Raw genomic sequence first — 20234 nt, forward strand, 5'->3', positions numbered from 1 at the left:
CCGCAACTTTGGACGAAAACGAAATCTTGAGCCAAGGTTCGTGGGACCTTACCAGGTGTTGCTGGCAACGAGGACTGCGGTTCGGCTGGAAGGGAGAAAACACTGGGTGCATGCCACCCACACCAAGAAAATTCCGCTCCCATTGCCAGCAGATAGTTGGATCAGAAAAGGATTCGGCTCGTCTGAAACTTACGTCCCTCTAAGTTACGTGCCGTTTAGTGACGCACAGCTTGTAGGAGATAACACAGTAAGACCCGACACCCCTGTTGAACCATCCGAAGTTAACCCTCTTTCAGCAACATTGGAGAATTCAAGTTCTGAACAATTGCGTGGACAATCGAACACTCCTTTGCCGCCTGATCCACTGTTTGAAGAGCAGACTCGCCCCGGAAGAAGTCGATACTTTCTTCGACCGCGCTAACAGACTAATAAACTATTTTTTTATTTTTTCGAATTTACATCACCTCTATTGTTGCCATAAAATTGTGGACATTACATATATACATATATATATATATATTGTGTACCTTTTTCCTTACAGCTAGGAGGCGTATATTGATTAAAAACCTTTTCATCTGGGTTAACCGTAAGGCCGTGCGGGTACTTCCTCCTGTTTAGCAGGTATCTGACACTAGGTCGATTACTTTTGTCGATTTCTGGGAACTCCTGGGGATTGATAATCGCTACTCAGAACGAAGTGCGTCAAGAACGTCACAGACGGTTTTAGAAGATGAAGTCTTCTAAGCTGTTGGAAATTGAGAAAATGGTGGCGCAAAGATCAAAATTGCACAAGACATTTCGAAAAAAATGTTTTTTGTTACAGGTTTTCATGTTGTTCCCAACTGTTTCTATGCTGCTGGTGGGTGGAGTATATTTTGGTTTTCAATCATTGCTGCCTTCTACTTTACCTACTCCTCCTTCTCATGATTTGAGTTCTGTTTCCACTATGTCTCCACATTCTTTTCATTTTCTGCCCCAACATGAACAGGTCAGACGTGCGGAATTTATGAACAATTCTTTTGTTCAACTTCTACATCAGCATCAGTTGGTGATGAACACTACCAATTGTTGGGTATGTGGGTTAATGCCACATACCATGGATAAGGGTATTCCGTATTTTGTCCTTCCTTATAGCCCCCAGGGGTCAGCTCGAGCATTCCAGACCATGTTCCGTAGTGCACTAGATTCCTACCCCCATCGAGAGCCTCGCTCTGCAGACCTTGGTCCTGGCCCGTACCACAAGTCTTTGGCGATAGCAATTGCAGATTTAAATAGAGATATTTTTGACGCAACACTTATCCCAGAGGAAGAGGTGCGAGCTTATAAGGATCTGAGTGAGGTTGAGTATAGTACATCAGTGAAAAATAGGCAGTTTAAAAGCTCATCTCCAATCTGGATCGTACCTAATCTCGGTCATTTCTGTCTGCAAGGTCTTGGTCGCAATCCGAGAGCTCAGCTTGGGAAGAGTGCTTGTGTTGATACTTACGTTTTACCAATGCTCTCTTCCCCTGTCTTTCTGACTGCCAAGGGTACCTATTTTGTATGTTATGATCGCGCATATACGTGGTTACCTCATGACTTCTCGGGTACCTGCTATATCGCGAATCTTTTGCCTCCAACTTTCACTGTTGCCTCAGATTATCACAAAACTAGAGTTGTGAGAGGTGTCATTAGTAAAGAAGATACTGCCGGTCAAGAAGCAGGAGATTTCTTTAAGGGTTTCCTACCGTTTTGGGGTCCTATGGTCAATAGCAGGAATCTGAGACAGTTAACTCGTGTAGTGGAAGCAACTGCTAACATAACTGCAAGCGCCCTTGGTAATCTGACAGCAGAGCTTCAAGCGGATAGGCTTATGACGCTGCAGAACCGTATGGTTCTAGACATAGTACTAGCAGACAGAGGTGGTGTGTGCAAGGTCATCCATTCGAGCTGCTGCATTTTCATACCTGATAACGCTCCAACGGTTTATCAAGCCATCTCGAAGTTGCATAAAATCTCAGAGTCCATACACGTGGACGCGGGAGATTGGACGCTTCTAGGATGGTTTTGGGGTCTGATGTCAACTTGGGGTTGGAAAATTCTGATGATTATAGGGGTTGTTGTGACGTTTCTGTTCACGTGTTGTCTTTGTGTGCAGTGTGGTCCTGCCTTATGTGGCCTTTGTGCTACAACGTGTATAAGAAGGCCATCTGTTACCGGCGAGACATTGATGAATAAGATGATGTTCCAGCAACACTTGAATGATCTGATGAATATCGAAATTGATTATGATTCCGACTAGTGCTTGCCTACATGAGGGCAAAAGGAGCGTCTGAGGAGCAATGAGAACCGTTACGATGCTAGCGAGGGTGGTATCTATGAACCGTAAATAACGAGATTAATAGGTGTACGCATTTTCGCTACGCTACTTAGAAGGGTTCGTCTTATTTACAGGTTCTTCAGTTTGAACCCTCGGGTTCCATTTTAGATACAGCGTCCATTTTGTTTCTTGCCCTCACGTAGTCAGCGAACAGGCAAATGTCCGCCTCATGACCCTGTGATTCCCGAGACTGGGGGATGACACGGCAGAGACAGATGTCTCCGCAGCTGGGTAATCTTCCCACGTTGGCCTATTGTTTCAGCCTTGCATGCGCTCGGCTCGAATCCTTTGATCCTGGGATTACGCTTCCGATACAACCTCCACACTCCTTCTCCTTCTGTTGTCTGACTTCCTTGCACCTGTTCCTGTCTCTTACTCTCGTCCTTTTACAACTAGAGTGGAATGTGCATAGCAGCAGGATAATGTGCTTTTACAGTTGGGAACCGACACATGTTACTGTGATTATGTTCCGGGTTCCCGACACCATGAATGAAGCCTTTTAAGTTTATTGTGGGAACTGAGTTGTAACCTTTTGTTCGTTACGTTATTGAATGCTGAAAATGTGTATAAAAGGAGCGACGCACATTTGCAATTTGAAGCAGACTCTTGGAACTTACACTCTGTTGTACTTCCCATGACTTTTGCATCCCTGCAGTAATAAACGCTGACCTTTCACGCCGAAGGAAGTGTCCCGTGTCTCTGTCACTTGTGCGCCGAACAGGTATCCTACGAAGGTTTCAGGTGTTGTTCCCTGGCACCGCTGGTTCTTAAAAGTCCAGTCCTTCAGATAGACCCATTCAGTAGCCCCTGTTCCAGTCCTGTGGTTAAGGTATCAAAAGCTGCTCCTTCGGGCACCACGCCTGTACTGAGGTTCTGTGGAGATTATAAAGGGCTATGTTCTGTGACCAAGACTGATGCTCATCCCATCCCTAGGGTGGATGAGCTGACTGACAGGTTAGGGGCTGCCCACTACTAAAGTACATTTGATCCTACATATGGGTACTGGCATATCACCCTAACAGAAGGTGCCAAGGAGAGGTCAGCCTTCTCCGATACAGAGGGCCACTGTCAGTTTAGGGTGATGCCCTTTGGATGAAAGAATGTCCCTGCCACCTTCCAGAGGCTAGTGAGCCGGGTCCATGACAGTTTGGAGGCCTGCTCAGCCTCCTACCTGGATAACATTGCAGTCTTCAGTAGCATCTGGTAGGACCACCTTTTTTGCCTCAGGGAAGAGCTTCAGGACCTTCAACAGGTAGGCTTGACTATCAAGGCCAGTAAGATAGGGCAGCAGTCGGTGGTGTACTTGGGATGCCTGTTTGGCAGGGTGGAAAGGGCAACCCCTTCAGGCCAAGATAGAAACCATCATGGCCTGGAAGCCCCCTCAAAACCCAGACTGAGGTCAGAGCATTCTTGGTCTCACTGGGTACTAAAGGAGGACTGTCAAAGGATATGGCTCCATTGTTGCACCCTTGACTGAGCTGACTTCCAGGAAGCAGCCCAGAAATGGGATTTGAACAGAGGCATGCCAAACTGCATTTGACTCCCTGGAACAAGTCATGTGCACAGCTCCCGTGCTCAGGACTCCCGACTTCTCTCAGGAGTTTATCATTCAGATAGAGGTCAAAGAACATGGCATGGGTAGTACTATACAGCCCAATGAAGAAGGACTGGACCAACCTGTAGCCTTCATCTCCAGGAGGTTACTCCTCTGGGAACAGAGGTGGAGGGCAACAAAGAGAAGCTGTTGATGTGGTTTGAGCACTTGAGACATTGAGGCTATACGTGTTAAGAGCTCACTTTCTGATTCAGAGTGACCACAGGCCTCAGGTGGTTCATGCCTCACAAAAGTAACCTTTCAAACCTCCCTCAGGCCTGCCACTGCCAAGTCTGTGTGTGCAGTTTACTGTCATCCTGATTTGGCATTTAGAAGCGCTTGCCAAGACTTAAACCCCCACTTTTATCTCACACAGGTCACCCCTAAGGTAGGCCCCAATTGACCCTAAGGGCGGAGTGCTGTACAACTAAAAGGCAGGACATGTACTTTTAAGTTTTACATGGCCTGGCAGTGACAAACAGCTACATTTGCTTTTCACTGCTTTGAGGCCTACTTCTCTCGCAGGCTAGCATTGGGGATTCCTTAAAACAGTTTTTAAACTGTAATTCCTGGTCAGACAGGAGTACCTACATCATTTATCATATCTTTGGAATGGTGGTGATACATCTTATTTATGGGTAAAGTTGGATTTGACATTACCATTTTAGAAAGGTCACTTTTACAAAGTGGACATTTCTCTGCTCTTAACTTTTCTCTATGTGCCTGCAGCCGGTCTCCAATACACGACTGGGTAGGTGACTGCTACACTTTGTGAATTCACTAACAAATCACTACACTACTGGACCTGGGAAAAACTCTGCTGGAGTGAAGACTGCTGTGCTGTAAGGACTGCCACTCTGCCTTGAATGACTGTTCTGAGGAATTGCTTCTCTGCTTTGCTGAGCTGCCTTGCCGCCTGCTGATCTCTGTCCTGCTGAGGAAAAGGACTGGACCCATCTCCAATGAACACATAGTGACTCCAAGGGTTTGCTGGCTTGCCTCCTGTTTCCTGAAGTCTCAGGGACACAAAAAACCTCCTGACTCTGCCATCTGTCAGTCCAATCCCTGAGTGAGGTGCCCCCTCCAGGCCCGGGCCTAAGAAGTGGGTTTCTGCAGGTTTTTGTACACAGACGTCGACACAGCAGTGGCTTTGCACCAATCAGCACTGATGCATCATCCTTCAATGCAGAGGCTGCTCAACAACAGCGGTTCCACAGCCGGCACCGCTAGACAGCGCAGTGCCTGCATCATACAGCAGTTCCTAGGCAAAGCTTCCATCGACAGCAGAGTTTGGCACCGACGCTCGCCGCCATCCAAGGACTGACGACAATGTGTGGCGTCCACGCTTTGCTCAATCCAAGGTACTTTGTCAGAAGAACCAGTCTGTGTCCTGTAGTCAGCCTGACGCCGATCACAGTCTGCCTGAACTTTGGATTTACCTCGGTCTAGCACGACCCCAAGTTACCTTCTAGCGCTATTGTCTTCAAAGCACTGGTTTTTTTTTAATCCCCCCCCCCCCCAATCCCTGTCGGGATGCCCCTTCCCCCACCCTGCTTCCCCTCCTGAAGTGTAGCAAGGCTTGAAGTATTCTTCCCATTGAGTTACTATGGCCGTCTAACCGTATCCCCAGCGTTTCCGCCCGCAGGATTGCAATCCCTTCTGCTTTGGCCCACGCTAATAGGGAGTACCTCCAAACCTGTATGTGTGGTGGGTCTCTCGCCCTCCATTTCTTGGTCAGGAGTCGCTTGGCTACAACCAAACCTGGTCTAGGAAGCGGGAGGACACCTTTGTGGTCGGAGACCTGCGGAAATGAAGCAATAAATAAACGGACCATTCAAAGGGTATGTCTCGGCCTGTGCAGGTGCGCAGCGCTGTGCCTACAGCTTGCCAGTAGGCGTGTAGTCTGTGGCAGCCCCGTAGCATGTGGACTATTCCAACCCCCGCCTCTATGCACCGGGGGCACAGCGCATCTGTGCGGTGAAGTACTTGTTTATCTTTTCGGGTATGAGGTATGTCCTGTGGATTATAAATAGCTGTATTTGCCGGAATCTCATGTTCCTGGGGATTCACGTTGGACTTTTTAGTACCCTTTCCCATTCCATGTCCTCCAAAGGCCATTCCAGGTCTGCCTCCCACTTACGGCATAGTGGATCTAAAGTGATGGCTCTGTGAATACGGAGGGATGCTGCAAACCATCAGTTCAAATCTACCGGGTCCCATTACGTGCAAGTACTGGATGGTAAGGTGGTGGCTGGGTTCCTCTTGCATGTCTTCCCATTTAGAGGACAGCGTCGCAATGAGTGAACAGTGTCTTAGAAATTGACCCAGCGGCAGCCCCATCTTGTCAACTAGGGATTCGTATGGTATGAGCTTGCCATCTTAATATAGGTCTCCCAGTGTCACTATGTCAGCTTCGTGCCAGGCCGTGAGCTCAAGAGGTGTGAGCGCCCCAGGCCCGCTGGGGGAGCCCACCAATGGTATGGCCGGTGCGTAGGGGACCAATGCCTTGGTGAGATACAGGCAGTAATGGTAGCACCTATAAGCCACCTCCAGTAGGAGAGGGACAGGCATCGGGCCCTGGAGGCCAGGTGGAAGAGCTTCATGATATATTCAAGAGAGTGGGGAGGAGCCAGGGTAGCAGTGTCTTCGTGTCCTTTGTTAGCGAGCCAGCGGCATACCCACTGCAGTTGTGCGGCTAGGTAGTAGTGCTCGAAACAGGGTGCAGCCAGTCCCTCTTGATCAGTGGGCAGGTATAACTTTGCTAGCGCCAGTCTATGATGCGCGTTGCCCCATAGAGAGTCCCATAGCATCTTCGTAAGCAAAGCGAAGAAGGTCGCTGAGACGTAGAGGGGCAGATTGGCAAAGTAGTACAGGAGTCGAGGGAGGATCACCATCTTAGATAGTGCCACCCTGCCTGTGACTGTCAGGGGTAACGTACTCCAAAAGTTCACTTGTGATTTGATGGCTGTCACTGCCCGCCCCAAGTTACCGTCCAACAGGTCTGCTGGTTGACGATATATCTGGATGCCAAGATAGCGGAAAGTGTCCACATTCCACTGCACCCTTGTTCCCTCCAAAATGTAGCCCGGATCCTGTGTGTCTCCTCCAAATGGGTAGAGGCAGGACTTGTTGACATTCACTCTGAGGCCTGAAAGAGCAGCGAAGTCTCGTAACGTGTGCTCCAGTTGGGCCGGTATGTTTCCCACATCCCTTACAAATACGAGGAGGTCGTCCACGCACAGCAACACCTGGTGGGTTGCATCTCCTAGAGGTATGCCATCTCCTAACATCGCGCGGATGGCCACTGCCAGAGGTTCAATCTCTAGGGCGAACAGGAGAGGTGACAGCGGACGCCCCTGTCTCGTGCCTCTGCCTACTGTAATGGCATCCGAAATGTATGGTCCCAACCGCACTCTAACTGTAGGGTTTTTGTATAGTAAGTCGACCATCTGGAGGAACTCCCAAGTCATACCGTAGAAGCAAAGCCGCTAGGTAGCCCCATTCCATGCAGTCAATGGCCTTCGAGGTCAAGCACCAGGCACCCCGCCCTAGGCCAATCCCTCACCCCGTGTTCAGACACTCTAAAGGATCTACGTAAATTCAAGGATGTGCTACGTTTGGGCACAAATCCGTTCTGGTCAATGTGGACCAGCTCAGGGACCACCGGCACCAACCGCTCCACCAGCACTTTGGCGAGGATTTTGTAATCCACATTTAGGAGTGTCTATATGATCCCAGGCTTTCAGGGTCTCTGCCTGGCTTCAACAGGGACACTAGGAAGGCCTCCCCCATCGACAGGGGTAATGTGTGTTCCTCCAGGGCCGTAAAGTGGAGGGCATGCAAATGGCGCGTTAGTGGCTATCGGTAAGCCTTGTAATATTCGGCTGGTAGGCCATCTGGTCCTGGCGCTTTCCAAGAGGCCAATGACCCTATAGCTACGCTTATTTACTCTAGAGTGAGGGGGGCATTGAGTGCTTCCTGATGCTCTCCTGTGGCTGTGGGTAATTGAACAGATTCTAGGAACCCTTCTAGCTCTGGGCGAGAGCAGCGTATTCTGGACTGATACAACACTGAGTAGTGATCTGACATTACTTTGTGTATTTCCCTATGTGTATACACTAGTGGTCCCTCCGGTGTGCATATAGCTCCTATTGGAGCATGTCTGCCTTCCTGCTTCAGTAGCCAGTCCAGCAGGTGACCCGCTCTGTCAGCTTTGGCATGGGTGCGGGCTGTGTGAGCGGTGTAGTTATGGCACCTCAGCTTTACAATGAGCTCCGCGTGTTGTGCCCTGAGGTCCTCCAGTCGGCTGGATTGTCCACCCCCACCCTCTCCCTCCTGCTCATACTGTAGGAGCTGTGACTAGAGGCAATTAAGCGATATCGATAGCAGTTTGCGCACCTTCCATGTGGCACCAAGACAGTGGCCCCTACCGATGACTTTGAGAGCATCCAATCAGGAGCTTGCCGACTACTCGTTGAGTTTGAAATACTCAAGAACCATCGTCTCTAAGGACGTACAGAACTCCGGGTTTTCCAGTGAGACTGGTAGGAGACGCCAGGTGGGCACTGGGGGGAGGTCAGGCTCCCAGTTTAACTGAAGCTTCAGGGGGTTATGGTCAGAGTGTGTCCGCCCCAAGTATTCCGCTACCTCCACCAGGGGATTAGCGATTGGGAACCCACCACTCTGTCTAGCCGCACATGTAAGTCATGTACTGCCGAGTAATATGAGTAGATGCGGTCTGTGGGATGGAGGGCTCGCCACAAGTCTAGCAACGCCCATTGAGTAAACCAGTCCAAAAGTGCCCGCGCATTTGATTCAGCTATCGTCGCCCAGAGGGGTGGGAAGGATCTATCTTTGTGTACCTCTAGTACCGAGTTGAAATAATCACCGCCCAACAGCCAGGGAAGGCCAACATAAGGGGTCAGTGCAGCAGACAGCTGTGCCAGAAACAAGGGTTGGTCTGTGTTCGAGGCATGTATGGACCCTAGCAATATCTGTTGGCCAGTGAGTGCCCCTTTCGCTAGGGTGTATCTGCCTGCGGGATATACCACACTGTCCGTGCAAATGAATGGGGTACCCGCCCTCACCCAGATTAAATGTGGCCCTTGCGAGTGCTGAGTACGACGTGCCATACACCTGTCCCCTCCAGCGCTTGCGCGGCCTGTCCAGTTCCATCTGGGCCATTTGTGTTTCCTGTAGCAGGGCGACTGCAGCAGAGTGCCTCTGAAGGTACGCAAATATGGAGTAGCCACTTAAATTTCTGGTGGAAACTAGGTGACGGGAACACCAGGGGCTGGGAGCACCACAGGGTGTGGAGGGCAAGGGCATGCATGAGCGTGTTGGCGTGCGGTGGAAAGAGCTCATCGAGTGCCAACCCAGAGGCTTCGATAAGATCAACCACAGTGAATGTGCTAAAAGCACAAGTTACTACTTGTGTAACGATATATCTGTAAGAGACATTAGTTAGTGATAGATTCCTTACCTTAGAATATCCCCAGGTGTCAGACTGGATCCGGAAATGTTTGCGTAGCAGTACCCTTGCGCGTCGGTAGGCGTCGTCTGCGGCTCCGCGTCCGTTGTCGGCGTCGTGGGCGCCGTGATGACGACGTCGGAGTACTTAGACGCCGCCTCCACGTGCTGACGTCAGTTCTTATACACAGCTTTTCCGCACCAGATACGCAGAGCCATGATAGAACCAACACTGGTGCCATGAAACTAGGGCCCTGAAAGGGGATGACCTTAACCCTAGATATCTGTTCGCAGAACGGGGAGGATGGGTGGGTCGGTAAGGAATCTATCACTAACTAATGTCTCTTACAGATATATCGTTACACAAGTAGTAACTTGTGCATCTGAAAGAGACACATTAGTGATAGATTTCTTACCTTAGAACAGATACCCCAGCAATACCAACCCCGGTAGTGGGTCTGCGAACCAATAATCACACCAGAAAGTCCTGGAGGACGGAACGGCCAAAGAAGCCATCCCTCTGGACTTGGCTGTCCAGGCAGTAGTGTCTTGCAAACATGTGCAGCGAGGCCCACGTAGCTGCCTGACAAATGTCCTGCAAGGGGACTCCCTGGCCCAGGGCAGTAGTAGTTGCCGTGGCCCGAGTGGAATGGGCCCTCAGCCCAACAGGAGGTTCCTTTTTAGCCAAGGAGTAGCATGCCTGGATGCACAACACGATCCACCAAAAGATGGTTCGTTTGTGCACCGCCCATCCCTTCTTAGCGCCAGCGTAACCAACAAAGAGTTGGTCATCCACCCGGAACTGGCGTGTGCGATTCAGATAGAATGAGAGCGCACGTTTTGGGTCCAGACGGTGGAGCCTCTCTCCCTCTTTCGAGGGATGCGGAGGCGGAAAGAAGGTGGGCAAGGTGATGGACTGCCCGATGTGGAAGGCTGTGACTACCTTGGGCAGGAAAGAGGGCCTTGTCCGCAACACAACCTTGTCCGGATGGACAGAAAGGAAAGGAGGTTTGGAAGAAAGAGCCTGGAGCTCACTCACTCTCCTGGCAGAGGTGATGGCAACCAGGAAAGCAGTCTTCAGAGTAAGAAGGCGGAGAGGACAGTTATGAAGTGGCTCAAAGGGAGCACCCATCAGGTAAGTAAGTACAAGGTTCAAGTCCCACTGGGGCATCACGAACGGAACAGGAGGGAACATGTGTGTGATGCCCTTCAGAAAACGAGTTACAATAGGGGACTTGAACAAAGAAGGTTGATCAGGTAGCCTTAGAAAGGCTGAAAGGGCAGAAAGGTAGCCTTTGATAGTGCCCAGAGCAGAGCCCTGCTGGGCAAGAGAAAGAAGGAAGAGAAGAACCTCAGACAGAGGGGCAGAAAGTGGATCCACAGCCTTTGCTGTGCACCATGCCACAAACTTATTCCACCTGCAGGCGTATACCGATTTTGTGGAGGGACGCCTGGCTGCCAGAATGACATTAGAGACTTCAGGAGGCAAGTCAAATGGCCTCAACTGTCGCTGCTCAATCTCTAATCTAGGAGGTGGAGACTGGACAGGTTCGGGTGGAGGACCGTTCCCTGCTGCTGCGACAGAAGGTCCTCCTGAAGAGGCAGACGAACCGGGGGATCGACTGACATACTGAGTAGCTCGGGATACCAGTACCTTTGTGCCCAGTCCGGAGCCACAAGGATGACTTGGGCCCGGTCGCGTTTGATCTTCTTCAGCACTCTGGGCAGAAGTGGTATAGGCGGAAAGGCGTACAATAGACCGCAACTCCACTCGCAACAAAAAGCGTCGCCGAGCGAGTGCCGCCTTGGAAATTCCAACACGCAGAACTGATGACATTGCGCGTTCCCTTCGGTGGCGAATAGATCTAACCAAGGCTCTCCCCACTGCTGAAAGAGGCCTTGCACCACGTCCGAGTTCAGACGCGAGTCGTGATCCATCATGCACCGATGGCTGAGTTCGTCTGCCCAGGCGTTCAGAGAACCTGCCAGGTGTTGAACCACCAGGGTCAAGCCCTGATGTTCCAGCAACAGCCAGAGGCGCAGAGCCTCCTGGCAAAGGGTCCACGACCCCACCCCGCCCTGTTTGTTGCAGTACCACATGGCGGTGGTGTTGTCCGTGAACACCTGCACTACACTCCCCCGGACAGAGGGAAGGAATACCTTCAGTGCTAGACGAATCGCCCGCAGCTCCAAAAGGTTTATATGGAGCCGGGACTCCGCCGGAGACCAGAGACCTCTGATCTCCGCCTCTCCCATGTGGCCTCCCCAGCCCTGGAGGGATGCGTCCGTCACAACTACGTGCTCCGGTTGGGGAAGGGAGAGGGATCTGCCGCTGACCCAATCGCGGTCCGTGAGCCATCACTGCAGCTGTCTCTCAGTGACCTCCGAGATCAGGACATGGTCGGACAGGTTGCCCTGATGCTGGGCCCACTGAAACTTCAGGTCCCACTGCAGAGCCCGCATCCGCCACCGGGCGTGATGCACCAGAAGGATGCAGGAGGCCATCAGCCCCAGAAGCCGCAGCGTCAACCTGACCGAGACCCGGGATAAAGGCCGAAAGAGTGGAATCAGAGCCTGAATATCCCGGACCCACTGTTCGGGAGGATAAACCCGAAACTGCGCCGAGTCGAGAACCGCTCCGATGAAGAGGAGCTTCTGAGAGGGGCACAGGTGTGACTTCGGCACATTGATGGAGAACCCCAGCCAGTGCAGGAGGTCTGCCGTAGTCTGGAGGTGGCTGACGACTGTTTGGGGCGAGCCCGCCTTCAACAACCAGTCGTCGAAGTAGGGGAAGACTGAAACCCCCAACCTGCGCAGATGAGCTGCGACCACTGCCATCACCTTTGTGAGCACCCGTGGGGTGCTGGTAAGGCCGAAGGGGAGCACGGTAAACTGAAAGTGCTCGTGGCCAACCGTGAACCGCAGGTAGCGCCGGTGGGCTGGCAGGACGGGGATGTGGAACTAAGCGTCCTGCAAGTTCAACGCTACCATCCAGTCTTCTGGGTCCAGGGCAGCTAAAACCTGAGCCAGTGTCAGCATTTTGAACTTCTCCTTCCGGAGGAAGCCGTTGATGTTCCGTAGGTCCAAGATAGGGCGTAGGCCCCCTTTGCCCTTCTTGGGTACCAGAAAGTAGTGGGAGTAGCAACCACACCCAACTTCTGGCCCAGGAACGCGCTCGATGGCCCCCTTGGCCAAGAGGGCCGTAACTTCCTCCTGCAGAAGTCGCAAATGATCCCCCGACACGCGGTGGTATTGCGGTGGCATGGCTAGAGGGGTCGCCTCGAAGGGGAGGGAGTAGCCCCTTTGCACGATTTGCAGCACCCACCTGTCCGATGTGACAGTGCGCCAGTGGAGGAGGTGATGGCGAACCCTGCCCCCCACTGGCGTCACATGGGCCTGACTAGGAGGGTTTTGAGGCTGATGCTGCGGGGGAGGGTGTGGACTGGCCTCGCTGTTGTCCACGACCACCTCCAGGGCGGTTCCCACGGCCGCCACCGTGTTGGATGTTAGTCTGCGGCGCGTGGCTGGCAGCACGTGTGGGGGCGCCCTTTCCTCGGCCACGAAAGGAGCGAAAGGCACCCGTTTGCTGGCGCGGGCCGAGAGGCCCAAGGACCTGGCCATAGCCCTGGAGTCCTTGAAGCGCTCAAGCGCATGGTCTGCCTCGTCACCAAAAAGGCGACGGCCATCAAACAGCATGTCCATGAGTGTATTCTGGACATCGGCCGAGAAGTTGGCGGACCTCAACCAGGCGTGGCGACGAACGCTACTGTCGTTGCCATCGCTCTGCCCAGTAAGTCGGTGGTATCCAGCCCACACCGGATAGAATACCGTGCCGCATCTCAGCCCTCCACAAGGGCTTGGCCGAGCTTAGCCCGTACCTCCAACGGGCATTCTGGCAGCACGTCCGCGACCGTATCCCACAGAGAGTGGGTGTAGCGGCCCAAGAGGCTTCGACCCTGAGGAGTGATGTCGACTCCCGGAGCTATGATGGCTCCTCTCCCGCGACCTGTCCCTCGACCTCCGTCCGGACCGGGACTGTTCGCGGCGCGGGGCCGACTGCCGGAGCTCGAGTCGCTTGCGGGACCCATCCCGCCTAGCTTTCGAAGTCAGGGCCCGGCAGTCGGAGCAGGTCTTGTCGTCATGGTTGACGCAGAGACAGTGAAGGCACCGGCGGTGGGGGTCGGTGACCGACATTAGTTGGTCGCAATCCTCACAGGGCTTAAAACCTGGCATCCCTACCAGCACTGTTCGGAGTCGAAGACTCATAAATGATCAAAAAAGATCGTAAAAAGTTTAGTCAAAAAATGACTAAGGTACCACTTTTTCCGGATCTGCGCTTGCTGGCGCGGAAAAAAGAACGGACGTCAGCACGCGGAGGCGGCGTCTAAGTACTCAGACGACGTCATCACGGCGCCCACGACGCAGACGCGGAGCCGCAGAGGACACCTACCGACGCGCAAGGGTACTGCTACGCAAACATTTCCGGATCCAGTCTGACGCCTGGGGATATTCTAAGGTAAGGAATCTATCACTAACGTGTCTCTTTCAGATACATCATAACATCTGGGGCAGGCATTGCGTGATGTCTGTCCAAAACCTCATATAACAAATTAGTGATAGAAACTAGGCCAACGTTTTGCCTATTGGGGTGTGAGTACTAGTGGTTATGTTATGGCCACCCCATTAATTCGATTGTGTGCAATGTGCCATCTATCTGAACCTGGGAGCCATCTCACAGGACCATTGTGCTCCTGGCTCATTGGTGTGTCGGGCATGAGCGTGTTTTCTCAGATCATGTGTGTTACATTAAAGGTGGAAGTACTAGCGCTGCATCAATGCAGTGCGGTGTGCATGTCATGGTTAACCCAATGGGCCCAGATCTGCCTCCTCTAGTTAGCGGCAGCAAAGGTGACCACAAACCCAGTTGTACCTGCATGAGTTGCTTATGGTGTCAGGTACCACATTGGCCCACTTCACACACCCCCATCAGCAGTTTGTGGAAGTAACGTCGGCCGGTTGATCGCGCTATCTGCCTGAATTTCAAAAGCACCTCATGGGGATTAACAGTATGCAGGCTGACATCTCAAAGAGGTCTGTGTGCGACCGCGAATATGTACTTGGCTGGCCCCAGTGACGGGCACCCTATTGAGTTGTCGACCCAGGTTCAGGGCTGCGTATATAAGTGCCCCAGACCGTCCCGTCAGCCCCTCCCTCCATTCCGCATCATGAACAAACCAGCATGTCCCACATTATGGTACTTGCGTGTGCAGTCCTGTGAAATGTCCATGTTGTCAGCCTACTCATCCCAGGATACCGTCTGCGTTCTGTGGGGTGGCCACCGGCATACAAAGTTCTTCGGAAAGTTCAGTCATTGGCGTCGACGAGCCACTCGACACCACTGTATGCTGTATGGAGGGCTGCCGGTAGGTTTGAGTGTTTGGCGTGCCAAGAGTCGTGACCGCTTCCAAGACGTTGCGTCGTTCCATTCTCGTCTTCTCTGAGCCACCGCTCTGGCCATTGCTCCTTGGGTAGCCCTGCGGCGGGGTCGACGCCTGGTTTTCTTACCTGCGGCCTCGCTGTCGTCCGGCTCTGGTGGCCTCTTACCCGCCCCAGAGACCGGATACCTCTAGCCAATCCCATGTGTCCGCAGGCGTGTCAAAGAAGCGAGTTTTGCCTTTTGCTACCACTCTCAGCCTGGCAGGGAACACCAGGGAGTACGGGAGCTCCAGCTCCCCGAGTTGGCGCTTTACCGATGCATAGTGATTTCTGCCGTGTTGCACCAGGGCCATATAGTCTGGGGAAAAGCATGACGCAGCTGCCGCCTACTGTGAGGTCTTCCAGTTTCCGGGTCTCCTGTAGCAATGCGTTCCTGTCCCTGTAGTTGAGAAATTTAAATAGGAATGGGCGTGGTCTGGCTCCTAGTTGAGGCCTCTGGGTTGGCACTCGATGAGCTCTTTCCACCGCAAACTGCTTCGACAGTGCTCCCTGTGGGAGTAGGTCTCACAGCCAGTTCTCTATGTATTGTTCAGGGTGCCGCCTTTATTCCCCTTCCAGCAATCCTACCACTCTTATGTTTTTTCGGCGCGAGCGTCCTTCCGCGTCTTCCGCCATGTCTTCTAGGGCATGAATCCGCTCCATCATGTCTTGCAATGCAGCGACGTGACTGTTAGTGACCGGTTGAAGGTCTTGGAGCATTTGACCCTGTGAAGCGACTCTGTCGGTCAGCTTACGGTGGTCCGTGTGTAAAAGCGTAAAGTCTGATGTGACCTTGTCTATCCTTGATTGCAAGGACGTCCTAGTGTGTTCTAGTGCGGCCCCTATTTTCTCCACTGCTGCCAGGACGGAATGCATTTTGGCCGCCAGTGCTATGGTCGCCGGCTCCATTTCGTTCCCTTCTCTCGAGTGTGTCTGGTCCAGGGCGTCGGCATGCAGTGGTCCCTGTTGCGTTTTGTCCCTCATGCAGCCCATCAAGAGTTGTTGCGCCGTGTGCATTCACTGTTGGCACCTGGGGCGACTCACAGCAAACAGTACACTTGCATTGGGGATTGAGTGGGGGAACCAGTTGTTACATGTGCATGCGCCTCTGGGACTGTCTGCCGTGAAGAGATCTCTTGTCGCAATCACGACTGGTAGGGTCTCCGCCGCACCTGCTTCCCAGCTGTCAAGTAGTCTGCACGCCCAAGCCGCAGCAGCCCAGATCTCCTCTTCGCACCAAAGCCCTCTGCAGACAGGCCTGTCCCGGGGCGCGGTACCCACACGATACACTCTGTTGCAGCGGTAGGTGAGGTGAGCAAATGCAGCTTCAGGGGCGCGCATGCACCTAGTATTCAGCGAATTGCGCCAGGGAAGACTGGTCGCCGCTGGTGGCAGCGACACTCGTCAGTCAGACTGTCACAGCTCCCTCCTGGAATTGCCGGGCAGATCCATTTCTAGTGTGACGGGGGCCCCCCATGGCCCCTGGGGGGTATGTGATTCACGAACAGTGAGTGGGCGGGCAGTACTAGGCCGCAATGCACCTTTGCATACGCAGCAATGAGGGCTACGTGCGCTTTCAGCAGTTAACTTCTGTGCCCAAATTTCGCAGTCGCACCGCGGGCCTGCCTCTCAGTCTCCTAGTGGCTTCCCGCCACCCTCAGATCAGCGGGATATGACTGTGGGCGCCCGGGCGCCAATCTCGGGTAGGCCGTATCCCTCACCTGAATAGGAGCACTTTCCTCCAGTGCCTTCCTGTGGAGGAACGTCAGATCCTCTTCACAGCCTGTTAGGACCCAGACGCCTCAGTAGGGATGTCTCTGGTTACCACCTCTGTGTGCATGCTGCGGTCTGTGCCTCTGTTGCAGCCCCCAGTCCCGGAAATGCGGCCCTCTGGAGTGATCAGGCCATATGGGTCTCATCCAGTGTTGCCCCAACAGACTTCATTGCCACCATCACCAGTATGCTCCCCTAAGCGCACAAACCCCGGGCTGCTGCACGATGACTCTCAGGTTTTGGGCCTGGCAGTGCAGCCTTCACTGTATGTTTCCTCTCTCACAAAGATCGTGTTCAGCTCCTCGTGGTATCCCTGCAATTGTCCTAGCTCTCAGCAGGTTTCCACCAGTCAGGCCAAGCACAGGTGTCCCCTCTCAGCGGTGTGCGGGCCTCTACTGCGCTCGGGGATTCCCGCTCTGGGTTGCCTCCACCCCTGCAGCGATACCCTCCCTGGTGTGCTTTCCCCCTTGCCCAGCCGCAGGCTGGCAGGCTGGCAGGACGCACAGTCTTCCGGCGGGTCAGGCTCCTCGCTCCCGCGCGGATTCCCAGTGGGACAGGTCCGTACGCTCCCCGGGGGCTCCTCGCACCAGTCTGATACTCCTGGTCTCTCCGCTATCAGGGGCGGCAGCCCTCTCTCCGCATCCTGCCACGTCTCCACTGCACGGGCCACCCCCTCAAATCTCCTCACCTCCTGCACCTGTATGGCTGGCGGTCCGCTCCAGGAAGCAGGGTAGGATACTGCAGAGGCCCCGCTGCAGATTCCGGTTACGGGCTTCGCCTCTTCCTCCGTGGGTAGCCCGGTGGCACGGGCGGCCTCCGCCCAGCAGGGGTTCCAGCCTCGTGGTTTCGCGTAACTCAGGCCGCAATTTCTCTTCCTCAGATCACTCCGTCCCCGGCTACAGGAGCCACGCCAGGAGGGGTTCCCAAAACTCCGACTGGCTCCAGCTGGCTATTCACGCCAGTTGCAGCAGTGGATGGCACATTCGGAGGATAATTTGGGTGGATTACTGGGGTTAAAGGTCGGAGCACTACAAGCTCACGTCCGCCATGTTGGTCGGCTAGCCACTCACCCCGACTTCAAAGCACTGTTTTTACATTTAATCTTTAAAAATTCATATATCAGCCTTTACTTATTGGAGCTTTGTTGTTTTGGTCTCGCTTTACTTAGATAAATATTCACTATTTGGCTAAGCCTGTTTAGAGTCTTTTGTGGTGCTTTCATTGAGTTCCTGTAATTTAAGTGTTGCTCAAATACTTTACAGATTGTCTCTTAAATTAACCACGACTGCTTTGTGCCAAGCTAGCAGAGGGTGAGGACAGGTTAATTTAGGGTGTGTATCTGACTTACCCAGTCTAGAGTGGTGGCCCATACTTGGACAGGGTACAAACCTCTGACAACTAGAGACCCCATTTGTAACTAATCTCAAAAAAGGGTTAACAAAACCTTACCTTTTGATTTTCTACATCTTTGTGAACCTTTTCTGGTTGGGCTTCTTCTAAATCTTCATTGTTTTTTTCAAGCGATTTCTCAGACTTTAATTCAGTGGCCGGTCCTTGATTTATAAACCTGCAATAAAGTATACCATTATTGTGCTTCCACTTGCATTCAGTGTGTAAATCATTTAACTACAACATTTTATTTTTAAAAACACTAATTACAAATTTAAAGGAACAAACAAAATTGCCACATGTAAACACTGCTGAATTTACACCAGTGGGCCTATAGACAGTATTTCTACCATGTAAAAGGCTCTGCCTAGGTGTGAGAAAGCGGGCTGAGGCGTGAGCTTGCATCCGGCTGCACCCGTGGAGAATAGTCTATACACGTAGATAGAGTTGTGAAACTGGCGGACCCCTGACCCTAGCTTCCGGGTCACAGAACGAAGGCATCCCGAAGAATTTAACTCGGACATCTAGAGACGGAATATGTATTTGTAAACATTCTTGATTACAGGAGAGACTCACGTTTTCTACCGGGATCCTTGCCTTTCTCACCTCGTTTGAAAGCTTACTCTGTTGTCCATCTTTTCCTATCTGGATATCCGAGGTCCTTTGTTTGTTTGGACTGAGAGAAGCTGAAGAAATGACAGTCACAGAATTTCCTCCTTCTTTCTTTGGATGAGGGGATTGATTACAGAAGTTTTAAAGAAACTGTCCATTGCTGAGAAGGTTTCATCTTGCTGTTCCATTGAATAAGATTGGCCGTTGTATATTATTGGCCTGCCCCTCCCCACTGTCCTCGCATGAATGCCCTGATGAAGGTGCGGCAGTAGATCTGGCCGGTCACCGAAACGCTCGTTGGCGTTATTATTCCTTGTCCTGTGTCTACTAACTGGGGTCTTCGGTGCTGCGCTGAGAAGACTCTACAGGATCAAGATCATTTGTCACTCTGGAATCACAGAGAGGATGGTGGATGAATGTGTGTGTTGATTGAATGAGTGAATTTGAATGTTTATAATGTGGGGCTTTAGGGGTTGTTTTAGAGACTTTATGACATTCTAGTGTGTACTATATATCTCTTTTTTTAAATGCAAATTTCTAAAGGTAGAATATGGAATCATTTATATAAAGTTTAAACAAAAAATAAACAAAAATAATAAATAAAAAGATGTTATATACAAGACTCATGCACGGCTGAAATTGTGTTTTGGTCCTTGAATATGGTGAGCTCAACTTTGCTAGATATATCCTAATGGACTCTCTGTGAGCCATCTTTACTTATCTTGATTGGCAGACATTAATTCTGATTGTGTTTCTTCCCCTGCCTGTCTGCCATGTATCAGTTACCGGGGGGCCCCTTCTTGTATTGGATAAAAGGCTCTGCCTAGTCTGCAAGGTGACCTTCTGCCTCTAACTCCAACACATAATCTGAAAGAGATTATATATATATATATATACATACATATATACACACATATATATATACACATCTATATATATATACACATATATATATACACATATATATATATATATACACACATATATACATATACACATATATATATATATATACACATATACATATATATATATATATATATACACACACATATATACATACACATATATACATATACATATATATATATATATATATATTACCTACTGGCGGTCGCCAGTAGGTATATATAGTTAGGATTTTTTCTCTATGGGATTTTTGAAAATTCTATGTCTAATAACTTTGGCGTTTGTGGACGGAATTGGCTGAAATTTTCAGGAAAATGGAACATTTTGTTTCTGAGCAGCCCCTGAAAATTTGGGGGGGGGTTCGTCAAGGGGGGTCCCAAAACGTGTTTTTAACATTGAGTTTTCCATAGGGCGGTTGGTCTCACTTTTAGCCCGAACGGCTGAATGGATTTGCATGAAACTTGGCAAAATTTTAGGGACTGGTAGCCCGATGTGCCTTTGCTAGGTCTCAATATATGTGTTCCAGTGGATTTTGAGAAATTAACGTTAAAAAAAATATATATATCTGTAACAGCGGACCAGGCAGCACTCCGGTTCGCGGACTTTACGCGTTACGGAGCTTTGTGAAGCGAAGCTGATTGGTTCTCCGGCGTC

The 20234-nt window shown here is 51.5% G+C and overlaps 1 protein-coding gene across 2 annotated transcripts in view; it reads right to left on the reverse strand.

The window, feature by feature from the left end:
• The window catches only part of KIAA1671 (KIAA1671 ortholog), a 996223-nt gene that overhangs the window by 607746 nt on the left and 368243 nt on the right, over window positions 1-20234 (reverse strand). For both annotated transcript variants that reach the window (XM_078667333.1, XM_078667334.1), the window contains exon 4: window positions 18120-18237. In XM_078667333.1, the coding sequence (XP_078523459.1) occupies window positions 18120-18237 (118 nt within the window). The remainder of the gene's footprint in view (window positions 1-18119; window positions 18238-20234) is intronic.

The sequence above is a fragment of the Lissotriton helveticus genome, chromosome 11 (genome assembly GCF_964261635.1).
Source record: "Lissotriton helveticus chromosome 11, aLisHel1.1, whole genome shotgun sequence".
Taxonomy (NCBI): Eukaryota; Metazoa; Chordata; class Amphibia; order Caudata; family Salamandridae; genus Lissotriton; species Lissotriton helveticus.